The sequence below is a fragment of the Ceratotherium simum genome, chromosome 18 (genome assembly GCF_057802395.1).
Source record: "Ceratotherium simum simum isolate JZ-2026a chromosome 18, ASM5780239v1, whole genome shotgun sequence".
NCBI lineage: Eukaryota > Metazoa > Chordata > Mammalia > Perissodactyla > Rhinocerotidae > Ceratotherium > Ceratotherium simum.
Window position 1 is genome coordinate 8,672,217 of NC_141917.1, and position 19,659 is coordinate 8,691,875.

At 42.5% G+C, this 19,659-nt stretch overlaps 1 protein-coding gene across 3 annotated transcripts; it reads right to left on the reverse strand.

The window, feature by feature from the left end:
- Positions 1-1,885: 1,885 nt before the first annotated feature.
- Positions 1,886-19,570, reverse strand: ATPSCKMT (ATP synthase c subunit lysine N-methyltransferase). Of its 3 annotated transcripts, none has more exons than XM_004427169.3 (5): positions 19,282-19,563; positions 13,507-13,796; positions 11,792-11,929; positions 10,123-10,173; positions 1,886-2,935 (listed from the first exon to the last, which is right to left on the reverse strand). In XM_004427169.3, the coding sequence occupies exons 1-5, from the start codon at positions 19,295-19,297 to the stop codon at positions 2,765-2,767; spliced, it is 666 nt and encodes a 221-aa protein (XP_004427226.2). In that variant the 5' UTR covers positions 19,298-19,563; the 3' UTR covers positions 1,886-2,764. The 3 variants fall into 3 exon arrangements, with proteins under 3 accessions (XP_004427226.2, XP_087299245.1, XP_087299244.1); XM_087443119.1 differs by having other exon boundaries at positions 2,889-3,031; positions 19,282-19,570; XM_087443118.1 differs by lacking the exon at positions 1,886-2,935 and adding an exon at positions 6,435-9,184 and having other exon boundaries at positions 19,282-19,570.
- Positions 19,571-19,659: the final 89 nt, after the last annotated feature.

Consider the following 19,659-nt stretch of genomic DNA (forward strand, 5'->3'; position numbering starts at 1 on the left):
ATCTAATTCTCGGGAAGCTAAAGGGGAAACCCCAAAAATACTAAGTTATATATGATTCTGCAGATAGCCTGATACCTCTACAAATCCACCAGGAAAATGTCTAGAAGATTACTGAATTACCCCCAAGTTCCCACAAAACCCTGCCTCTTGCCTCTGCCCACCACCCCTTTCTGCAAGGAGCTACGATGGGTCCCTCTCCAAGGGTGCACACCCACAATACAGGGCTGGCTAGAGTGGAAGGTGACAGCGAGGGGAAGGCACCAGAACTACACACCATGGGAGAGAGTCCGTTCTTCAGCAGGAAATCGGGGGCTATTGGGAAAGGGAAAGATGGTGGCAGCCAAAAACCTGACAAACGCCCACAACACCTCATTCCTCACCCCAAACATACACGGGCTCTCTCTATACTACCACACTGCTTGCTTCTTTCAGAGAACTTCACACACACTAACATTCACCCACTTATTTGTTCATCTCTCTCTTCTAGAACAAAAGTTCCACAAGATTAGGGGCCTTGCATGTCTATCCACCACCGAATCGGAAACACTCAATGTGTAGACAGTAGACACTCAATAAGAATTTGCTGAATGAATGAGTCCCCAGTTCCTTCTCATTTAAATGAAAATTATCAAATTGATCATATTTTTATCAGTTTAGTTAAAGATGCAAACCATCTCCCTTTACCAAATCTCCATGAAGACAGTTTGGTATTTAAGTCAGAGGGGTATGACTGGGAGTTCAATTCTTTCCTGTGATACACAGGGATTAATCAAGCCACCATTCAATATTAATTTTTCAGATATATGAAGCTTGTTTACTCACATTCAAAGGTTTTCCTTGTCTTTATCTAAATCAGTCAAGTCTCTTCTCATAAATGAGAAATATTAAATAAATGGCTGCTTTCATAAAGTAAAGAAGTGACTAGCAGAAATAATCTACAACTTCTGTGAATAGCTTTTCTTTAGTGTCTAAAATCAGAAATACCACTTACAGACCAAAGACTATGGCCGTGAGTTTTACAAATCAGTCCCCAGTCCCCTGTCCAGTGTACTATTATCCCAATGACAGGGATTCAGGAAACCAAGGCTCCGAGACGGGAAGCCACTTGTCCAAGGCCTCCTGCTGAGGATCCGGCAGAGACCTGAACCCAGGTCTGGCTGACTCCAAAGCCTGTGCTTGTTTATTCTATTAAATCACTACCAACTACTCCACTACTTCATGTATCTTCTCTGAATATCACATTTCATCAAATCTGAGATCCTACGGCTAGAATTAACAAGACAAGAAACAACAAGCGTTGGAGAGAAGGGAACGCTCATACACTGCTGGTAGGAATGCAACTGGTCTAGCCACTATGGAAAACAGTATGCAGATTCCTCAAAAAACTCAGAACTACCATATGATCCAGCTATTCCACTGCTGGGTACTTATACAAAGAACATGAAAACACAAATGCGTAAAGATACATGCACCCCTATGTTCACTGTAGCATTATTCACAATAGACAAGATTTGGAAGCAACCTAAGTGCCCATCAAGGGACGAATGGATAAAGAAGATGTGGTATATACACAATGGAATACTACTCAGCCATAAGAAACGATGAAATCCGGCCATTTGTGACAACACGGATGGACACTGCGGGTATTATGCTAAGCGACATAAGTCAGAGGGAGAAAGTCAAACACGGTATGATCTCACTCATAAGTAGAAGATAAAAACAACAACGAACAAACACATAGAGATAGAGATTGGACTGTTTGTTACCAGAGGAGAAGTGGGGAGGGAGAGGAGCGAAAGCCATGATTAGGCACATGGGTGTGGTGACGGATGGTAATTAGTCTTTGGGTGGTGAGCACGATGTAATCTACACAGAAATTGAAATATAACGATGTACATCTGAAATTTATATAATGTTATAAACCAATGTTACTGCAATAAAAAATAAATAAATAAATTGAATTAAACAATAAAAAAAAGAAAATAAAAAAAATCTGAGATTCTATCAACGGCGGTTGCTGTACAGCTACATCATGACGGACAATGCTCCCGACTCCAGTTATAAAACACCATCCACTGGAAGGTGTACCACAATTTCAGAAATGCTGAAATGTGTATGTACACACACACACTTACACACATACCGTATACATCTTGATTCAATAAGATACAGCAATCCAGGGGCCTTGGAACAAATTACTCCTAATATATGTTGTAAAATATGAATGCCTCTCTAAATCCTTTAAAAAATTAATTTTGCCATGAAGTACAGAAGAGAAAGAGATAAATCTTAAGTATGAATAAAGTTATAGGAAACTGCAGACATAATACATACCCTCTTTAAAAAGTGTTTCTTCTCATCTGTGGCATTCAATCATACTCTTTATAATGTGAAGAGCAGTTGACATCTTTCCCACCCATCAATTCCCATCAATATGACCGTGACTTATTCATATTTTCATACATCCAAGTACATGGAAAGGTAGGAAGCACATTTTTCACAATATACCATGAAAGGGGACTTTAAATCTACCTACTATTCTTAACTTTTGTTGTTTTCTCCAAAAGTTACCGAAAGTAATAATAATTTCTCATTCCATATCAAAGAAAAATATACTCTCTGGTGAAGATACGGCTATAAGTCTCTATAAAATCAAAGACCACCAATGTTTCAGCAAACACTCTCAATAAAGTTCATATATAAAAAATAATAATAATAACAATGAAGTTTATATTTGAATGACCGACTGGAAATGCATCGATCTTCAGGGCCTCTTTTCCCTCCCTCTGAGAGTGCTCATGTCGTAGGCCCACACGGTGTCTATCCCCTCTCCGGTGACCTGGTCCGGAGTCCAGTGCGGGAAAGGGAACCGGCAAGCAATGACTCTAGCGTCATCCTCCAGTTCAAGCTCAAGTTTCTTCTCCAGCTGTGGCATCTGTGGAAGACGACAGTCATTATTTCAGTGAGCCACGGTGAGTCAGAGGAAAGGATTTCCTAATGTCCTTTTGTATTTCAGTTCCTGAAAACACCTCTGCAAAAATTAGTAAATGTAAAAAAGATGACTTCGGGGCATAAATACCTTATCAAACAATCTATTAAAATACAGAAGTCACATTATCAACAGTTTTAAGAACAACTTTTAGTCTCAATTATAAAATATGCCATTTTTAGCAGATGTGTATCACAGATTTCTGATTTTCTGACTAAAATCATGATGCGGCAGTAATTAAAATGAGAAGAGAAGCAGCTTTAAATTATTTACCTACCTAAACATATCAGTCTACCCTGTCTCAACTATTTAACACATATTTTTCCACATTTTTAACATCTCTGGAATCAGGATACCTCTTACAAGTGACACTGTCCTAGAATAACTGGCAATATTTTTTTCCTTCTCAATAGCAATGGTGCATCTTAAAATCAATAGCATCTAGAGTCAATGAAATACAGTATAATTAGACCATGAAAAAATATACTTATTCTACCAACTTGAAACACAATGAAATGTTTCCTAATTCTTAAAAAGTTTATCTATAATATACTGATAATTTCTTGATATTCAACATAACTTATAAAAAGTAAAATCCTTTTATTTATCACTTTTGGATCCTTTTATTACTAATCTACCTGTGAAGAAAGAGTTTTATTGTTTGCTACAAGTATTGACATTGTAATTACATCAGCAAATTAACAACAGCTTAAAAATTTACCTTCGGGTCCTCAAAATATATTACCACCTTCACGTCCTAAAAATATTTTTTCTACTTTTAATTTGCTACTTGGAAATAATTTCAAATTTACAGAAAGGTTGCAAGAAGAGAACAAAGAACCCCTGTATTCCTTTACCCCACTTCACCAATTTTTAACAGTTGTCATTATTTGTTTTATCGGATTTGCCCTCTTCCCTTCTCTATGAACATTTTTTCTAAACCATTTGAGCACAGGTTGCATACAACATGCCCCTTTATTCCTTGATAATTCCATGTTTTCTAAGAAATAGTCCCAGCTCAGTTATCAAAGTTCGTAAAATTTAACATTGTATTCCAATAATAATTCCAATAGCATTCCAATTTTGTCAAATGTCCCAATAATGACCTTTTTATAACACTTTCCCCCAGTCCAGGATCCCATATTGCATTTAGCTGTAATGTTTCCTTGGTCTCCTTTAACCTGGAACAGCTCCTCGATCTTCCTTTGCTTCTCAAGACAGTGACATTCTTTAAGAACACAGGCCAGTTACTTCACCAGCGGCCCTCACCTCGGGGTCCTCGGATGTTCGCTCGCAATGACTCAGCTGTGTGCATTTTTCACAGTGCCCCCCAAGTGGGGCTATGAACTTCTCGGGGCTCCACAGTTAGACGCCCGTGGGGTCCTCCCGCTTTAAAGTCACGTTCACCACTGGGTTAAGGTGGTACCTGTTCTCTCCATAGTGTGGTTACTATTTTTCCTTTGCAGTGAACAAGTAATTTGTGGGGAGATACCTTGAGATGATGTAAATATCCTATCACTCATCAAACTGTCCCCCTACTAGATGGAGCATTCTTGATGACTCTGGCCTGAGTGAATTTTTACTATAATGGTTGCAAAGTGGTAATTTGCTAATTCCACCATTCCTCTTAGATTGAGAGCCAGCTTTCCACTGCCAGGAAGAGCTCCCCCTTCTCTCTCTCTCTCTCTCTCTCTCCATCACATAACTGTGAACTCCTGGATTCTTATTCCAGTCAGTGGGTGACAATCCACTACATCCTCCTTTATTCTAATGAGTTCACCCACTGGGAGCCTCCTCAGACTGGCTGCTCTCTCCTTTGGATGTGCCCCCATCAAATGTTTCAAGCTTTTCCCTATACTCGGGCTCAACAAAATGCTCCAGGCTTTTGTATCTTCCCTTCCTCAGCCCTGGGATCAGCTATTTCTCAAACATTCCTGGTTTCTCTGAGTGGAAAACGATACTTAGAAACCAGGATCTGAGCAAAAACTACTTCCTTTAAAGGTAACCAATTAAATCAAGACGAACAAATCAATAGTGTTTCTAGGAAGATTCTTTCCTGACCCGTATCTTGAAAAAGCGTCTTGGAAAAACTCCTCTACATGACCGACGGCTTGAGTGAGCCAAAATTCTGATTCTTCATTAGAATCAATACCAAGACAACAAAGAATAAATTCCATTAAGGATGAAATATTTCTTTTCTTTTAACAGCCAGTAAAAGATTATTTAAAAAAAAAAAAAAAAAAAAGTTTTGTTCCTTGAGGGAAAAAGCAAATAAGCAAAGAATGAGACAATGGGTGTTTTTCCAAAATATCAGAGGTTTCTTATGGTAATTTTGTTCATAAAAAGGATAATTGTAAACTTATTCATATTATCATTATTCTTTTCACCTTTACGGTTTCTTTTATTTCCAAATGACTGTCATATGCTAAGTCAAGATAAACTTACAAAAGAAAGGAGCTATTTCAATCATAAGAAATTAACTGACTAAATTACACATAAATATTCAATGAACCTGGGTCTTGATATCATACACAAAGAGAAGCAGTGATGTGTCACGTCCATCTAATGGAATTCAAAATTATTCATACAATTATGGGTTTCAAAGTGACACAAACTCATCATATTCTAATTATATCTTCAAAACTTTAAACATAAGTTGAAACCAGCTCAAAAACCTATGACAAATGAGCCACGCCCATCAGCGGCTTTGAGGCCTGGATCACTCCCTCCTCCCTGAAACACTGGCTTCACTTGGCTCCTAGGGTAAGCCACCCCCCAATGCCTCCTCTCCAGCCCTTTGCTGGGTGCCCCTCATCAGTTAGGGGCCAGGGCTCAGGCCTTGCACAGCTCTACCCACTTCCTGGGTGATCTCTGCCACTCGTCAGCTTCAACTCCTGCTGCACCAGCGCCCAACAAACTTCAGCTCCAGCCTGCCCTCCCTCCTGATCCCCAGACTCCCTCCATCCATGACTGCCAATTTGACAGCTCCACACACATCTCAGACTTCACATGCCACATGGAATTCCTGAGCTCCCCCAGCTCAGTAACGGCAACTCTCAACTTCCCGTTGCTGAGGCCAAAAACCTTGGGGGCCCTTGGCCCTCCTCTTTCTCTCATGCCCATGTTGGATCTGCGGCTAATCCTATTGGTTCTATCTTCACGATGCATCCAAAATTGGACCACTTCCCACCAGCTTCTCCACCCCGTTGCAAACTTGTCACACCTGTGAGCTAGATGCCTGCAAGTGCTCATAATCTGCCTCCGGGCTTCTACTCCTGTCTACCCTTGTCAACCCAGCTGGTTCCTCGACTCCTCTGTTCAAACCCGCAATGGCTCCGGCCTTACAAAGGCAGAGTGTCCTTCCCATCCCAGTCCCTATTTATCCTCTGACCTCACCTCTACCCTGCTCCCCTCACTCCCCCCACACCTGCCACCCCCACCTCCTTGCTGCTCCTGGAACCCAACAGGCACACACTCCTCAGCACCTTTGCAATGGCTGTTCCTCAGCCCGGAATGTTCTTGTTCTTCCCAACAGTGCCGCACAGCTCCCTCCCTCGCTGCCACACGTGTTCTTCTCAGGGACACTGTCTCTGCCCCATCCCTCTCTTGCTTTAATTTGCCCCATGGCACTTATCCCCTGGTATCGTATGATATATTTAATATAAGTATCTCATGTAACATCTGCTCTCCCCACTGGTGTGTAAGTACCTTAGGACTGGGACATTTTTCTTTTTTATCCACTGAAGTACCCCAAGTGATCAGAACAGGGTCTGGCACTTAGTGGGCCCTCAATAAATACTAGTCAAATGAATGAATGAAGGATAAATGATTCAGTCATGAATCATTTTTTTGTGTGTCTGTGTGAGGAAGATCAGCCCTGAGCTAACATCCATGCCAATCCTCCTCTTTTTGCTGAGGAAGACTGGCCCTCAGCTAACATCCGTGCCCATCTTCCTCCACTTTATATGGGACGCCGCCACAGCATGGCCTGACAAGCGGTGCATCAGTGCGCGCCCGGGATCCAAACCCTGGGTCGCCAGCAGCAGAGCATGCACACTTAACCGGTACACCACAAGGCGGCCCCATAAATCATTTTTCTTTAGCAGAACATAATGACAATAATTTTGTTCATTAATTCATAATAGAATTCGTAACTAAAATTAAATTAGTCATTCTTTGAAGTTACGAAATTCAATAGCTGCTGGGAAAAGTGTACTTAATGGGTATGTTTATACCATATCCGAATATTCATTGAACAAATATTCCCTGAGTGACTGCTCTGCGCTGGGTGCTGCCGTGCTGGTCTGGCAGCGAAGACGACAGGCCAGCCTTCATTCTTGAGTTTACAGGGCAGTGCACACGGCCAGCACTGCCAAAGCCATCACCCAGAAAAATGTGCGATAGCTCATCTAGGGAGAGGGGAGCAGAAAAGAGAGGGGCTGGAGCTTGTCTCACTGGGCGGTCAGGGACGGCTTCTCGGAGGAAAGGACACCTGACCCGAGCAGTCAGCAGGTGCTCACTTACCAGGCCCAGAGCTGGGGGGACTGACGTCGGACAGAAGGACGCAGCCCACACACAGTGACGTCCAGGGAAGGACAGAGGGCTGGCACAGAGAGCTGGGGGAAGCAGGGCCACTCCACTCCAGGCCTCTGGCCATGCGGAGCGTTTGGGCCTTATCCTCGCTGCTTTTAAGCAGGAAGAAGCCACAGAAGGGTTTTAAACAAGGACACAATTGATCTGTTCCACATTTGGAAAAGATGTTCCTAGTGCACAAGCTGGTGTTAAATGTGGTATTTGCAATCCTTGTACTGGATTCACCAGGTCCACACGGGATTCCTCATTCCCCTCATGTTAGAGCCGAACAGCGCTGAAACTCTAGGACACCTCTAATTTCCAGCTACAACTGCAAAGGGCTGTTAGGAACAACCAGTCGGGTATCAGAAGCAGGGTGAGAGTTCTAACACTTCTGAAGTTCCCTGAGGGTCCCCCGGGCTCTCTCCTGACCACGTGTGCTTCAGCTGCCACAGGAAACGTTTCCTGCCACAACGGCTCTGCTGAGCCACCTCAGGGAAGGGAAATGCATTTTAAGAGAAGACCGCATGACCTGGCCAACAGGTAAAAGGATGTCCAGGGCTCACAGGACTCCCCATGGGCAGACTTGACCTTCTGGCTTGAAGGCCACACTCTCCCTCCCATCACTGCCTCCACATAGGCGAAGACTGACGTGGGTGGAAAGTGGGGCGTCCACAGGTGAAACTGGCCCTTCCATACCAACAGAAGCCGCCTGGGCCCTCTGCACCCTCATCAATCCACCTGCATGGAGAACTGCAAGTTGGCTGAATCCCTCTTATTTCAGGGAATGTGGATGCTGAGTGTATTCCAGCTGCTCCCCTTTTTCTCGGGAACAGAGAAATGCTACGAGTTTCTTATTTGAGATTTCTCTTTTAAAAGAAGATTTCTCTGTATACAGAAGAATGGACAATAATTGCGAAAACATTCATCAAAATAATAGGACTCTTATTTCTCGAATGAACAGCTCCAAAAACTGACTGTACTTCAAACATGATGAAGAAGCACAGGAGTTGCATCCCACCGGTTACCTGGCGACAGTGATGACCACAGGCCACTGCTGCCCCCTAACGGGACAGAGCTGCAGCAGCTGCATGAGCCCATGTCTCAGGCCATCACCATGGGGCCTCCCAAGACAGCCTGGAAGTCCCAAAAAATATCATCTTTCTATTTTTATTAAGCATGGATTTCAAATTAAAGCTATTTGCCCCAAAATGCTATTACAAGGAATACCCAAACATCATAATAAGTAGTAAATACCATCAAATTCCATAGCAATTCTATGATCCCAAATAGTTTTTTTAAATGACCAGGGATCATGCCTTTCTCCCTCTTTTCATTTCTATAACAAAAGCATAGACACCCAGGTTTCATCTTAATTTTAGGTTTACTGAGAACTATGAACATATAGAATCTTGTCACTTTCAAGAATATCTAATAAAAGTATTTCTAGGGGCTGGCCCAGTGGCATTAGTGGTTAAGTTCACATACCCCACTTCGGTGGCCTGGGGTTCATGGGTTCAGATCCCCGGTGCAGACGTACATATCGCTCACCAAGCCGTGCTGTGGTGGCGACCCACATACAAAATAAATGAAGATTGGCACAGATGTTAGCTCAGCAACAATCTTCCTCAAGCAAAAAGAGAAGGATTGGCACAGATGTTAGCTCGGGGCCAGTCTTCTTCAATAACAACAAAAAAAGCATTTCTAAATCAACTTAAAAAAAAAATGAAAGAAAATGGTATTGCACTGAAGGTCATAATAGTAAGAATAAATTTCTCAAGCAGTGAAACATCTCATACAAAAATAAAGGTATGAATAAGAAAACAAAACAACAAAAAGTAAGTTTGCTGTTTTTTTTTAATTAAAACCCATCTCAGTTATATATAGTGGCATTTCAGCAAACATCCAATTTTGCCAAGATTATTATAGCTACAATTACAGACTTTAAAAAGTGAAAAGGGATTTCTTTTTATGGTCTGTAAACCAACAATTACAATAAAAGCATCCCATTCTGGTCATCTTTCCAAAGGCTAAATGCAAGACCATTATCAGTACGACGCTGCAGTATTTCACTTTTGAAAGTACAGAACCAAAGTTCCATACAAATCAGTCAACCGAGGTCAACTGAAACTAGTCAATGCTCATCTGCCTGAAAATTATCTTACTGCAAAATCGGAAAAATGATCAATTCAAAGGGAACATCCCATTAACTTTCCCAAGTGATTTCAGCTGGATGTGCGTGGGCAACCATGAAAATCCCCAATCACATTAGACACTGGGAGCTCATAAGGCAGTTTTCAGACTACAATTTTTAGGGCTTGGGTAGATAATTGAGGTTTTTATCTGAAGCAAAAGTTTAAAAATATGACTGAGTCTTTTATGATTAAACTCTTAAGGCCCTGAAGTATTTTGTTAAACCAATGAACTGAAATCCAATGTTCCCTCAGAATCTCTGGGAGGCTGTCATTTTGCACGTGGGTGAGCAGGCCAACAGCGAGCGGCCTGCTAGAGCTGAAGGGCCTCCCACTTAACCCCAGACCAAACAGGGGAGGTATACTCACCATCTGAGGCACGCCGAAAATAACAACGTTGGAGTACTGCGAAAAAGTCACCTAGAGGAGGTGGAAACAATTCACAGATGGATCGTAAAGAGTCAATCATCAAGCTTAACTTTTGTTTCAAAATGAGTAGCAATTTTCCATTTTGCCAAATAGTCGGTTTTCACAAAGAGGGGCCCTCTTTAAGATTTCACAAGGAATGGAATACCGCGTTCATGCTTTCGTTCGTGTTAGTTCAATCCATTCATTTTCCAAATGCTTCCCCATGTCATGTCATCCCATCCTCATGGTGACTCCACGCAGGGTCTGCCCCAGGGGTCATCTGTCAGAAGGGCCAGTAACTCACCCAATGACCAGCTGGTGGTAAGGCCATCCGTGCCACTGGTCCACACACTTTCTACTTGACTCCATATACACCAAACTACCTTAGCAAGAACTCGAGGGATTTCAGAACCACCTGTTTGTTTTCTTTTATGTTGAACCATCCTTAAAATTCTAGTGCTACTCCTCTTCTCTAAAATACTAAGTAAAAAGTGCAATGGTCTTTAGTTGAAAAACTGGGGGGAAAAGTGCTTTGCCAGTCAAAATTCTTATTGCCCAATAAAAGTCTTAATTTACTCTACAGAGAGAGCGTTTATGTATATGTGGAATCAAAAACAATGCAAGCAAAACTCAAGTGAATTTTCATAAGCTACTGATGACAGCATTACAATGGGGAATTCTTATTTAAGAAAAAGCATATTATGGAGCATTCCTAAAGCAAAATTACAAGGCATTTTTTAGAGTACAAATAAACTTGGAAGGGGCTGGCTCTGTGGCTTAGCGGTTAAATGCGTGTGCTCCGCTACTGGCGGCCCAGGTTCAGATCCCAGGCGCGCACCGACGCACCGCTTCTCTGGCCATGCTGAGGCCGCATCCCACATACAGCAACTAGAAGGATGTGCAACTATGACATACAACTATCTACTGGGGCTTTGGGAAAAAAAAGGAGGAGGATTGACAATAGATGTTAGCTCAGAGCCGGTCTTCCTTGGCAAAAAGAGGAGGATTAGCATGGATGTTAGCTCAGGGCTGATCTTCCTCACAAAAATAAATAAATAAATAAATAAACTTGGAAGGATCTTGTACCTTGTGAAGACCAAAGGGAACCCTGACAGCATGGTTGGTGCAGTCTATTCTCTTGCACACATCTCTGCCTCTCTCTAAACACACACATATGTGTGCACGCATGCACACATGCACAGGGAAAAGTCTACTGTTCACCAAGAATGACATTAACAGGTTAATGCCTATATTACAATTTATAAGATTTCAAATGAGATGACTTCATAATAAAATAATCATTTCAAAATAAATATCATATCATAATAAAATTATTTTCTATTTCATCACTTCATAAAAAATAAAAATGAGAACTTTTTTAATTGAGTAAATAAATTCTTGGAATTCACATGACCTACCATGTCGTAAACCTTAAGTTTCTACTCTCACGTAGGGAGACAATCTGTTAAATTCATCAGTTTAAAAGGTGTTCACATTTCATTACGTTCAAATATACGCTTCTATTTTAAGTACTTTTCTTTTATTACATTTTTAAGTTTTCAGTCATACTACTTATGAATCATAAAGTTTTCGGTTGGAGTTTTCTAGGACCACTCGCTGCCTTACATACCTTCCACAAATCTGAAATATAAAACTTGGCAGAGTCCTGCACCCCTTCTCGCCAAGCGCAGTATCTGGAGTACCAGACTAGCCACGGGTTTAACTCATAACCCACAGCCGGGAATCCTTCCTTTGCAGCTGCTATCACCTGTGGAAAGAGGCCGTATTTACTCAAAATAAGAAGAAAAACATCAACTTAGATTGTCAAATGATATGAATACTTCCTATTTATGGGCCATAATCCTAAAATATCCAATCAAAAAACACCTCCTTTGTTCAAGACACCATTTAAAGATGGATCTCTAAAGTTGTATAGCTTTATGGACAAGATAACACCAGCCCATTTAAACTCAGTATTCTCATTTTTGTCAAAGATTTCACCCCAAGTATCAGAACAGACAGTCAGGTTTGCTTTGGACATCCACGTAATTAATCCTGGATTGGCCAAGCCCTGGGTAGGGCTGACAAAAACTTGATGAAAATGCACCATCTCACTCCATCAGTGATAGCACAGCAGTGGGGGAAATGAACATGCCTGGGAGGATGTTCTGTGAACTAGTTGTAATGTACAACAAAAATAACCTGTCAGTGAAGACCCCGCAATTAATTACATATTTCCTTAATATTTAAAGTGTTCACTCAAAATTGAAAACAAGTAAAAGCAAAATGGAACGAGTCCGTATAAGTCAACTGTAGAACGCCACTGGCCTCTGTCAGGTGAGAGGGACACGGGCTGGTCCTGGGGTCTCTCTGCTCCTTCCATCTTGCCACCACTCTCCAAGGGAGCGTCTCTGAAGGAGCTGTCCCACCCACAGTAATTTCCCAAGTAACTACAGTGTCGCCCCTTTAGGAAGGAAACCATTTTCTGAGAAACCATAAAGCATTCAAATCTGGATTTAGAAACTTCCTGCTGATTAATATATAAATCTCTTGATTTCTCAAAAACAAAGCAAGTCACTGTTTAACCTCCTCCTGATGATTCTGGTCACCATTGTGAAACTGCAGGGGCTGCAGGGGCTGGTAAAGGTGTCGTGGCCCTGCCGGCCTCCACACTAAAAGTTTCCAGAACACTGGCCTTTACTACTGCTATCCTCACTTTTCGCCTCATCATGGGGATGGAGGCCTAAGCATGGTGCCACCTTGCCCAGGGAGAAACGTGCTCTGGGACACTCGTTCGCCAGTCAGGGGCCCTGAGTCTTTACTCACAGGCTCCTAGCTGGGGTCAAAGCGAGCTGAGGTCACTAAAAGTCTGACCTTCGGATAAGTGGAGGTTAATGCACTGGCTCTTCCCTATTTTAACTCTACATTACCCCACAGGAATTATTATACATGTATAAATATGGACAGATGTAGAAGCAAATATTTATGGTGCAAAAATATAAAATAGTTAAACTCCACGATTTAACATGTTTCTTCTGGGTATGCCACCCCCTTTGGCCCAAGTTTTTTTAATGGACAACTTCATAACTATCAATTAATTGTTCCTTTTTATCTGGCATATCTACAGAGCACTTTCTCCTTTAGGAAAAAATTAAATCTGAAAAAAATAAATTACAAATTCATGCTGGAGGGTTTGACAGTTCAGTCAGACAAACACAAAATTAAACAACTACTTTATTAAACTGTCAGATTTAGCAAGTCTTTGCATAAGCCTCATTAGAAGTGTGAAACTGAAACTTTAACAATTCTAGTTCCAAACCTTAAAAACATCTTAACATAACTCACGATACGTCCATCGCCACTGCCAATGTCAACCAGGGATCCTCTTCTGCATCGCAACATTTTCACAACATTTTCAATCTGCTTTGTAGTTGCAGGAACAAAAGGTAAACAAATTCTTCGGAGGGCTGGTGTTATAAATGGTGTGGCCACAGCATATACGGCCACCAGGGTCCCACCAACAATCCCGGTAAACAAGAATCCCCAATTGCTTTTCTTCAAACTATTGGCTTCAAGACTTGGAGGCAGAACACATTCCAACTGACTTGCTTCTGTAAGTGTTTCTGGGGGTGAACCTGGATCGAGAACAAGCAGAGAAGACGTGTGTGGCACCAAATCTGAAACCCAAGGTAGTATTTTTTTCTACAATCCCTATTGACAAACTCACGCTTTTTAAAGAAGTATAATTCAGCTGAATACCATCTAAATTACAAATACAGGATTCCATAATGAGCTCCAAATTCCATCAACTAAATGAAAGTGTTTTGGAGAAAATCATTCAATACTAATGGAAGACTAAAATCTTTTCTTTCCAACATACTGATTTTTTTTGTCTCTAAGAGTCATCCTTAGAAAACAATGCATTCAAACCTATTTGGTATCTTATGAATTCAATACCCATTAATACAAATGCTAGCCACGAACTCCATATTTTTATGGCTCAGAACAAAGCCTCATAAACAAATAAGTAAGAAAACTTATTCTAATTATTACCCTATTTCAAATAGGATGAAAGTATCCCATACCAAAATTGGTCAGGCATCTATAATCCAGTTGCACAAACACAATTTTGAAGTAATAGAGGAAACCAAATTCAGATTTTACTAAAAATCTTAAATGATCATAGTACTAAGTAAATTTTTAAAGCAGATCCAAAAACAAAGATAAAATAAAATAATCATTCCAGTGCTATCAAGAGTATGGAATAAGGCACACTCCGTTGATTACAGAGAAATGAACGGTACATTAAATATCTTCCCCTTAAGTTTTATCCTTTACAAGATAGTCTTAGTAGGGTCTCAGGTTTTTTAGGTTGAAAGTGATTTGAAATTAATTTTGAAATGGATTAATGACTAGTACAGCACAGCGGGCAAGAACAGGACCCCTCAGGAGCCTGCCAACGTCAGGACCCCCACTCTTCGCCTTGTGAACGGTGTGCCCCTTCACCTCTCTGAACCTTGGTCTCCTTGTCTGTAAAGTGGGGATCACGGGTTGCTGTGAGAATGAAACCAGTGGATACAGGTAAAGCACTGAGAACAACGACCGGTAATTGAACCCCACAGGGAACAGAACCGTCCTGCCCTGAAGCAGCTCACGGTCTGTCTAGCTGAGAAGCTAAGACCAAAAACACAGGAATCTGAGGAAAAAGGAGAGAGTACGAGGAGGGAGGACAACAGACTCTTGTTGCTCGAAAACATTATGTTCATAATTGCAGTATTAGTGAGTGGTTCAAAAGGCCCATTGAGAGAGTTTCCTATTGCTGCTGTAAGAAATTACCACAAAGTTGGTCGGTTAAAACAACCCACACTTATCGTAGAGAGGTCAGATGTCTGAAATGGCAGTGCTGCGTTCCTTCTGGAAGCTCTAGGGTAGGATGGGTTTGCTCGCCTTTTCCCGCTTCTAGAGGCTGCCTGCATTCCTTGGCTGGCAGCCCCACGTCACTCCAATCTCTGCTTCCATCATGACACCTCTGGTGACACCCCCACCTCCCTCTTTCCTTTACAGGAAAGGATTCTTTCCTTGTGATTACATTGGGCCCACCCAGATAATCCATGATAACCTCCCCATCTCAAAATCCTTAACTTAATCCCATCTGTGAAGTCTCTCATGTAACACAGTCACAGGTTCTGGGGATGATTAGGATGTGGACATATTTGGGGAGGGGGAGTCATTATGCCACCACACCCATGAAATGTGGTAATCTGCTACACCCTCGTCGAGGTACAAATGTGAACACAGGCCACACCAAAAGCTGGCCCACCACAGTGAGTCACTGCTCCAGGGCAGCCGACCCCCCATCAGAACCTCCCGCTCAGTATGGCTTTGTTCTTCTCAACGCCTGAGGCCCCTGAAGTGAGGTTTAAAACTGGTTTCATAGTGGAAAACCAACTCAGAAACAACAAAAGTCTCCTGCTGGTGTTGGGGATGGAGGTAACATAAAAGAAAAGTTTAGGAAGGTGCTAGTGTTTGAGAGAAAGCAAGAGTTTTAAAGACTTTTTTTTTTTTTTTTGTGAGGAAGATCAGCCTTGAGCTAACATCCATGCTAATCCTCCTCTTTTTGCTGAGGAAGACCGGCTCTGAGCTAACATCTATTGCCAATCCTCCTCTTTTTTTCCCCAAAGCCCCAGTAGATAGTTGTACTTCATAGTTGCACAGCCTTCTAGTTGCTGTATGTGGGACGCGGCCTCAGCATGGCCGGAGAAGCGGCACATCGGTGCGCGCCCGGGATCCGCACCCGGGCCGCCAGCAGCGGAGCCTGCGCACTTAACCGCTAAGCCACGGGCCGGCCCCTAAAGACATTTTCAATTACACTTTCCAGCATTGTATGGAGGAACTTACATGCTACAGTAGTAATCATACATTTGATTACTTTTTTTTTTAAAAGTCAAGGCACACATGTCATGCCTGTGTAAAATCATCCTGTAAGCATTTCAACTGTAGAGTCGAGTCGCCAGGGGACTTGAATCACACAATCCTGGAGTCTCAGAACCTTATTAGTTGTGTAAAAATACATAAGTGTTGCTAAGACTCGGTTTTCTCACCTGTAAGATTTAGAAATAATACTATCCTCATGGGGTTATTGGGACAGCTAAATAAACAACGCAGATACAGCCCTTAGCACAGGCCTGAGGGAGTAAGAGATGATTATTAGCCTTTATTATTCTCAACACTATCATGAGGGAGTGGCTCAATAATTTTTAATACCTTTATTGAGATGTAATTTATACACCATACAATCTTCCTATTTAATGTGTACAATTCAAAGGTTTTTAGTATATTCACAGATATGTGTAACCATCACCACAGTCAAATTGAGGACTTTTTCATTACCTCAAGAAGGAAGCCCTTATCCTTTAGCCATCACCCCCACCACCCTCCCCCTCACCCCCTAGGCCCAAGCAACCACTAATCTACTCTCTGTCTCTATAGAGTTCCCTAGTCTGGACTTTGATGAATGGTATCATATAGTATGTGGTTTTTTGTGACTGGCTTCCTTTTCTTAGAATAAAGTTTTCAAGATTCATCCATATTGTACCAGGTATCAGTAATTACTCCTTTTTATGGCCGAATAATACTCCATTGTATGAACAGACCACATTTTGTTTATCCATTTGTCTGCTGATGGACAGTCTCTCTAGTCAGCATAAGCCAGTAGACAGTTGACTAGACAAACACGAGTCAGACAATCCAAATTCTGTTTCACTTGTATAGACACGTACTCTTCAATTTACCCTACAAAAGATATAATAAAGAGCTCCTAGTCATCCAGGCCCCCATCTAGCCTGGGTGAGTGACGGGGTCCAGTTGAGACAGTTACAAGGCAGGTTGTGAGAAATGCTCTAACATGAACAAAACGCTGTAGGAATACAAGGGGAGGTAGAGAAAAGACTGATCCCAACAACGGAACCAGGAAGGTTGGCAGAGACAGAATTTGAGCTGGGCATGAGGGTGTTGGAAAAAGCGCATTCTCAAAAGAAGGACGCCTTGGAACCAAGGCATGGAGGGTGGGGAAAGCATTTGCGGAGCACAGAGTGAGAGATACAACAGAAAGGCAGGGGACACGCGGATGCCAGGCAAATTGTGTACTTTATTCTTGTGCATTGGGATGAAACTTTTTGAGCAGTCACTACAATACTTGTGTTTTTTAAGAAAGGCAACACCAGCAGCAGTGTGTCCCTTGATGAAATCACTGAATTTTCTCTCAAGTTTTTATACCTGCAAGTCTTTCAACTTCACAAAAACTTGTATAAGCTTTTGAAGACGTTACTATGTAAATCCAATTTTTTACTATATTGTTACCTCCATTCAATAAAAAATGTACTGATTTTTATCATTGAAAACCCGTCCCTAAAGATTCAAAACTAAAATCAAGACTATTTCTACAAGTTTCGAACCCTTTTGACGGAACACAGATTCATAAGACTATTTACTATGGTACAAATAAATGACATAAGACCTCTGTCAGATCTGCTCTGACAGTGGCCACTGGCTTTTTTTCTTGAGTGCTCGGAGGGACTCATGCCTTGAAAATAAAAAAAAGACCCAAAGAGGTGAACTTCTGTTGTGTCGTTAGTGAGTTTTGATAATGGTTGAAAATCTCAATTTTCAGCGACAGATTTGGGTCAGCTAAAGCTAGAAGCAATTACAGATGTACAAAAAGGTACAAAGGGTTCTCATCCAAGTTCAAGCCAAAGGAAAAAGATCAGGAGGAAAGAATAGGCCTCTTTGGAATTGCGACCTGCCACACGTGCTTAAAGTGGAGTTTATATTTGAAGGTCACAATGTTAAAGGCTGTTCATTGTTCATTTGCATATGCATGCCAGTTCAGTAACTACAGCGTCTATTTTATGTCCCTTTAACATATTTTTTTTGTCCCTTAAGAAGCATTTCCTGTACTGGTCTAATGTCATTGGTGTCTTTTCGATATACAGCACCTGTTAATATCAGGAAAAACTTTTTTTGCGTGTTTGGACAGGAAATAAAAATAAACTGAGCAAAGAACATCATTAGACATTTCCCTTACTTCACAACAATCTAATGAGCCAAATGGATTGCAGAATTCACCATTTTGAAGGAGGAAACACTCAAATTCACCATAGAGTGAAGTGAGACCTGACTCCAAGATCTAAAATGTCCTTAGAGCATCACTCCACGTTTAGAGGGTAAGAGGGCCAAGCATTAGGAAAGGTTAACGGATCACCAACCATCCAGTGACAAAGCCAGTTCTCGCCTTAAGGCCAGGGTCAAATGTTATTAACCATGCACTGATTTCATAGGTATGACACAACAGGGCAAGTTCCTATTCTATGGCAGTTGGGGTGCAGGAAGGCTGGAAACCTATAAACACAAGCTTGTAAAATATTAGGTCGTGATCAGTGCTCTAAAGGATTTAGAGGACGGGGTACTACTTAGCTAGGGTTGCCAGGAAAGAGCTTTCCGAGGGAGCACAACGCAGGGCTTCCGAGTGGAGCCCTTAGGCAAGGCTGTGCAATTTTGCTTCTTACCGGCTAGCTGTATAATCTTGGGCAAGTTACTGGACCACTTGTGCTAAACGGGGATTTCTCTAACAAACATTTAGAGCTTGCTAAGGGCCGGGCACTGTTCTCCCTGAATCCGTACAGCAGCTGTGTAAGGTGGACACCATTGTTATCATTATCATTTTTGCAGACAAGGAACCTGCGGCAGAAAGAGATTATGTCACCTCCCCAAAGACCCAGCTAGTTAAGTGGCAGCAGGGATTCCAACCCAGACAGTGACTGCAGTACCCCTGTGTCTTAAGATCGCGCTAAGGATTGAGTTCTTCACCCCAAAGCGCTCAGAACAGTCCCGGCAGCAGGATCCCTAAGCGCCAGCGAAGCGCCGCGGAGGGGGCACCGGGCAGCGCCGAAGGGCGCAGAGCGCGGCGGCAGGAGCACGGCGCCCCGAACACCAGACTCCGGGCCAGGGCAGCGGCCAGCGGCTCGCACGCCCGCCCGCACCCGACACGGACGACCGGACACGCGACCCCCTTGCCGCGCCCGCCCCCAAGCCCACGTTCCGCGCTATGCCCGCCGGCCTCACCTCCGCCTCCCTCCATCGCGAGAGTTCCGGCAGTTGGGGGAACCCGGAAGTGGATTCTACCATCTTTTCGGAGCCGGGGAGAGAAGGAGCGAGTAAATAATGCTCTCAGTAAATGAGTTCCTCCTTGGGACCCGCTATCCAGAAACTCTCAATTGTATAGCTTTAAGAAATGACTAAATTCGAGCTACTCTCGGCTTGTGGATTCTAAAGTTCCCGTCCGTGTCTTCGCACTCCCCCCCCACAGCTTCCTGGATGATACAAGTTTCCGAAGGCCGCTGATTCCAGAAGGTACTGTCTGGCGTTAAACTAGTCTCAAGTGAAAAATAAGTCTCACGCGACCGGTACTGCGCGTGCGCGAACTGTGCCGCGCTCCCGCGA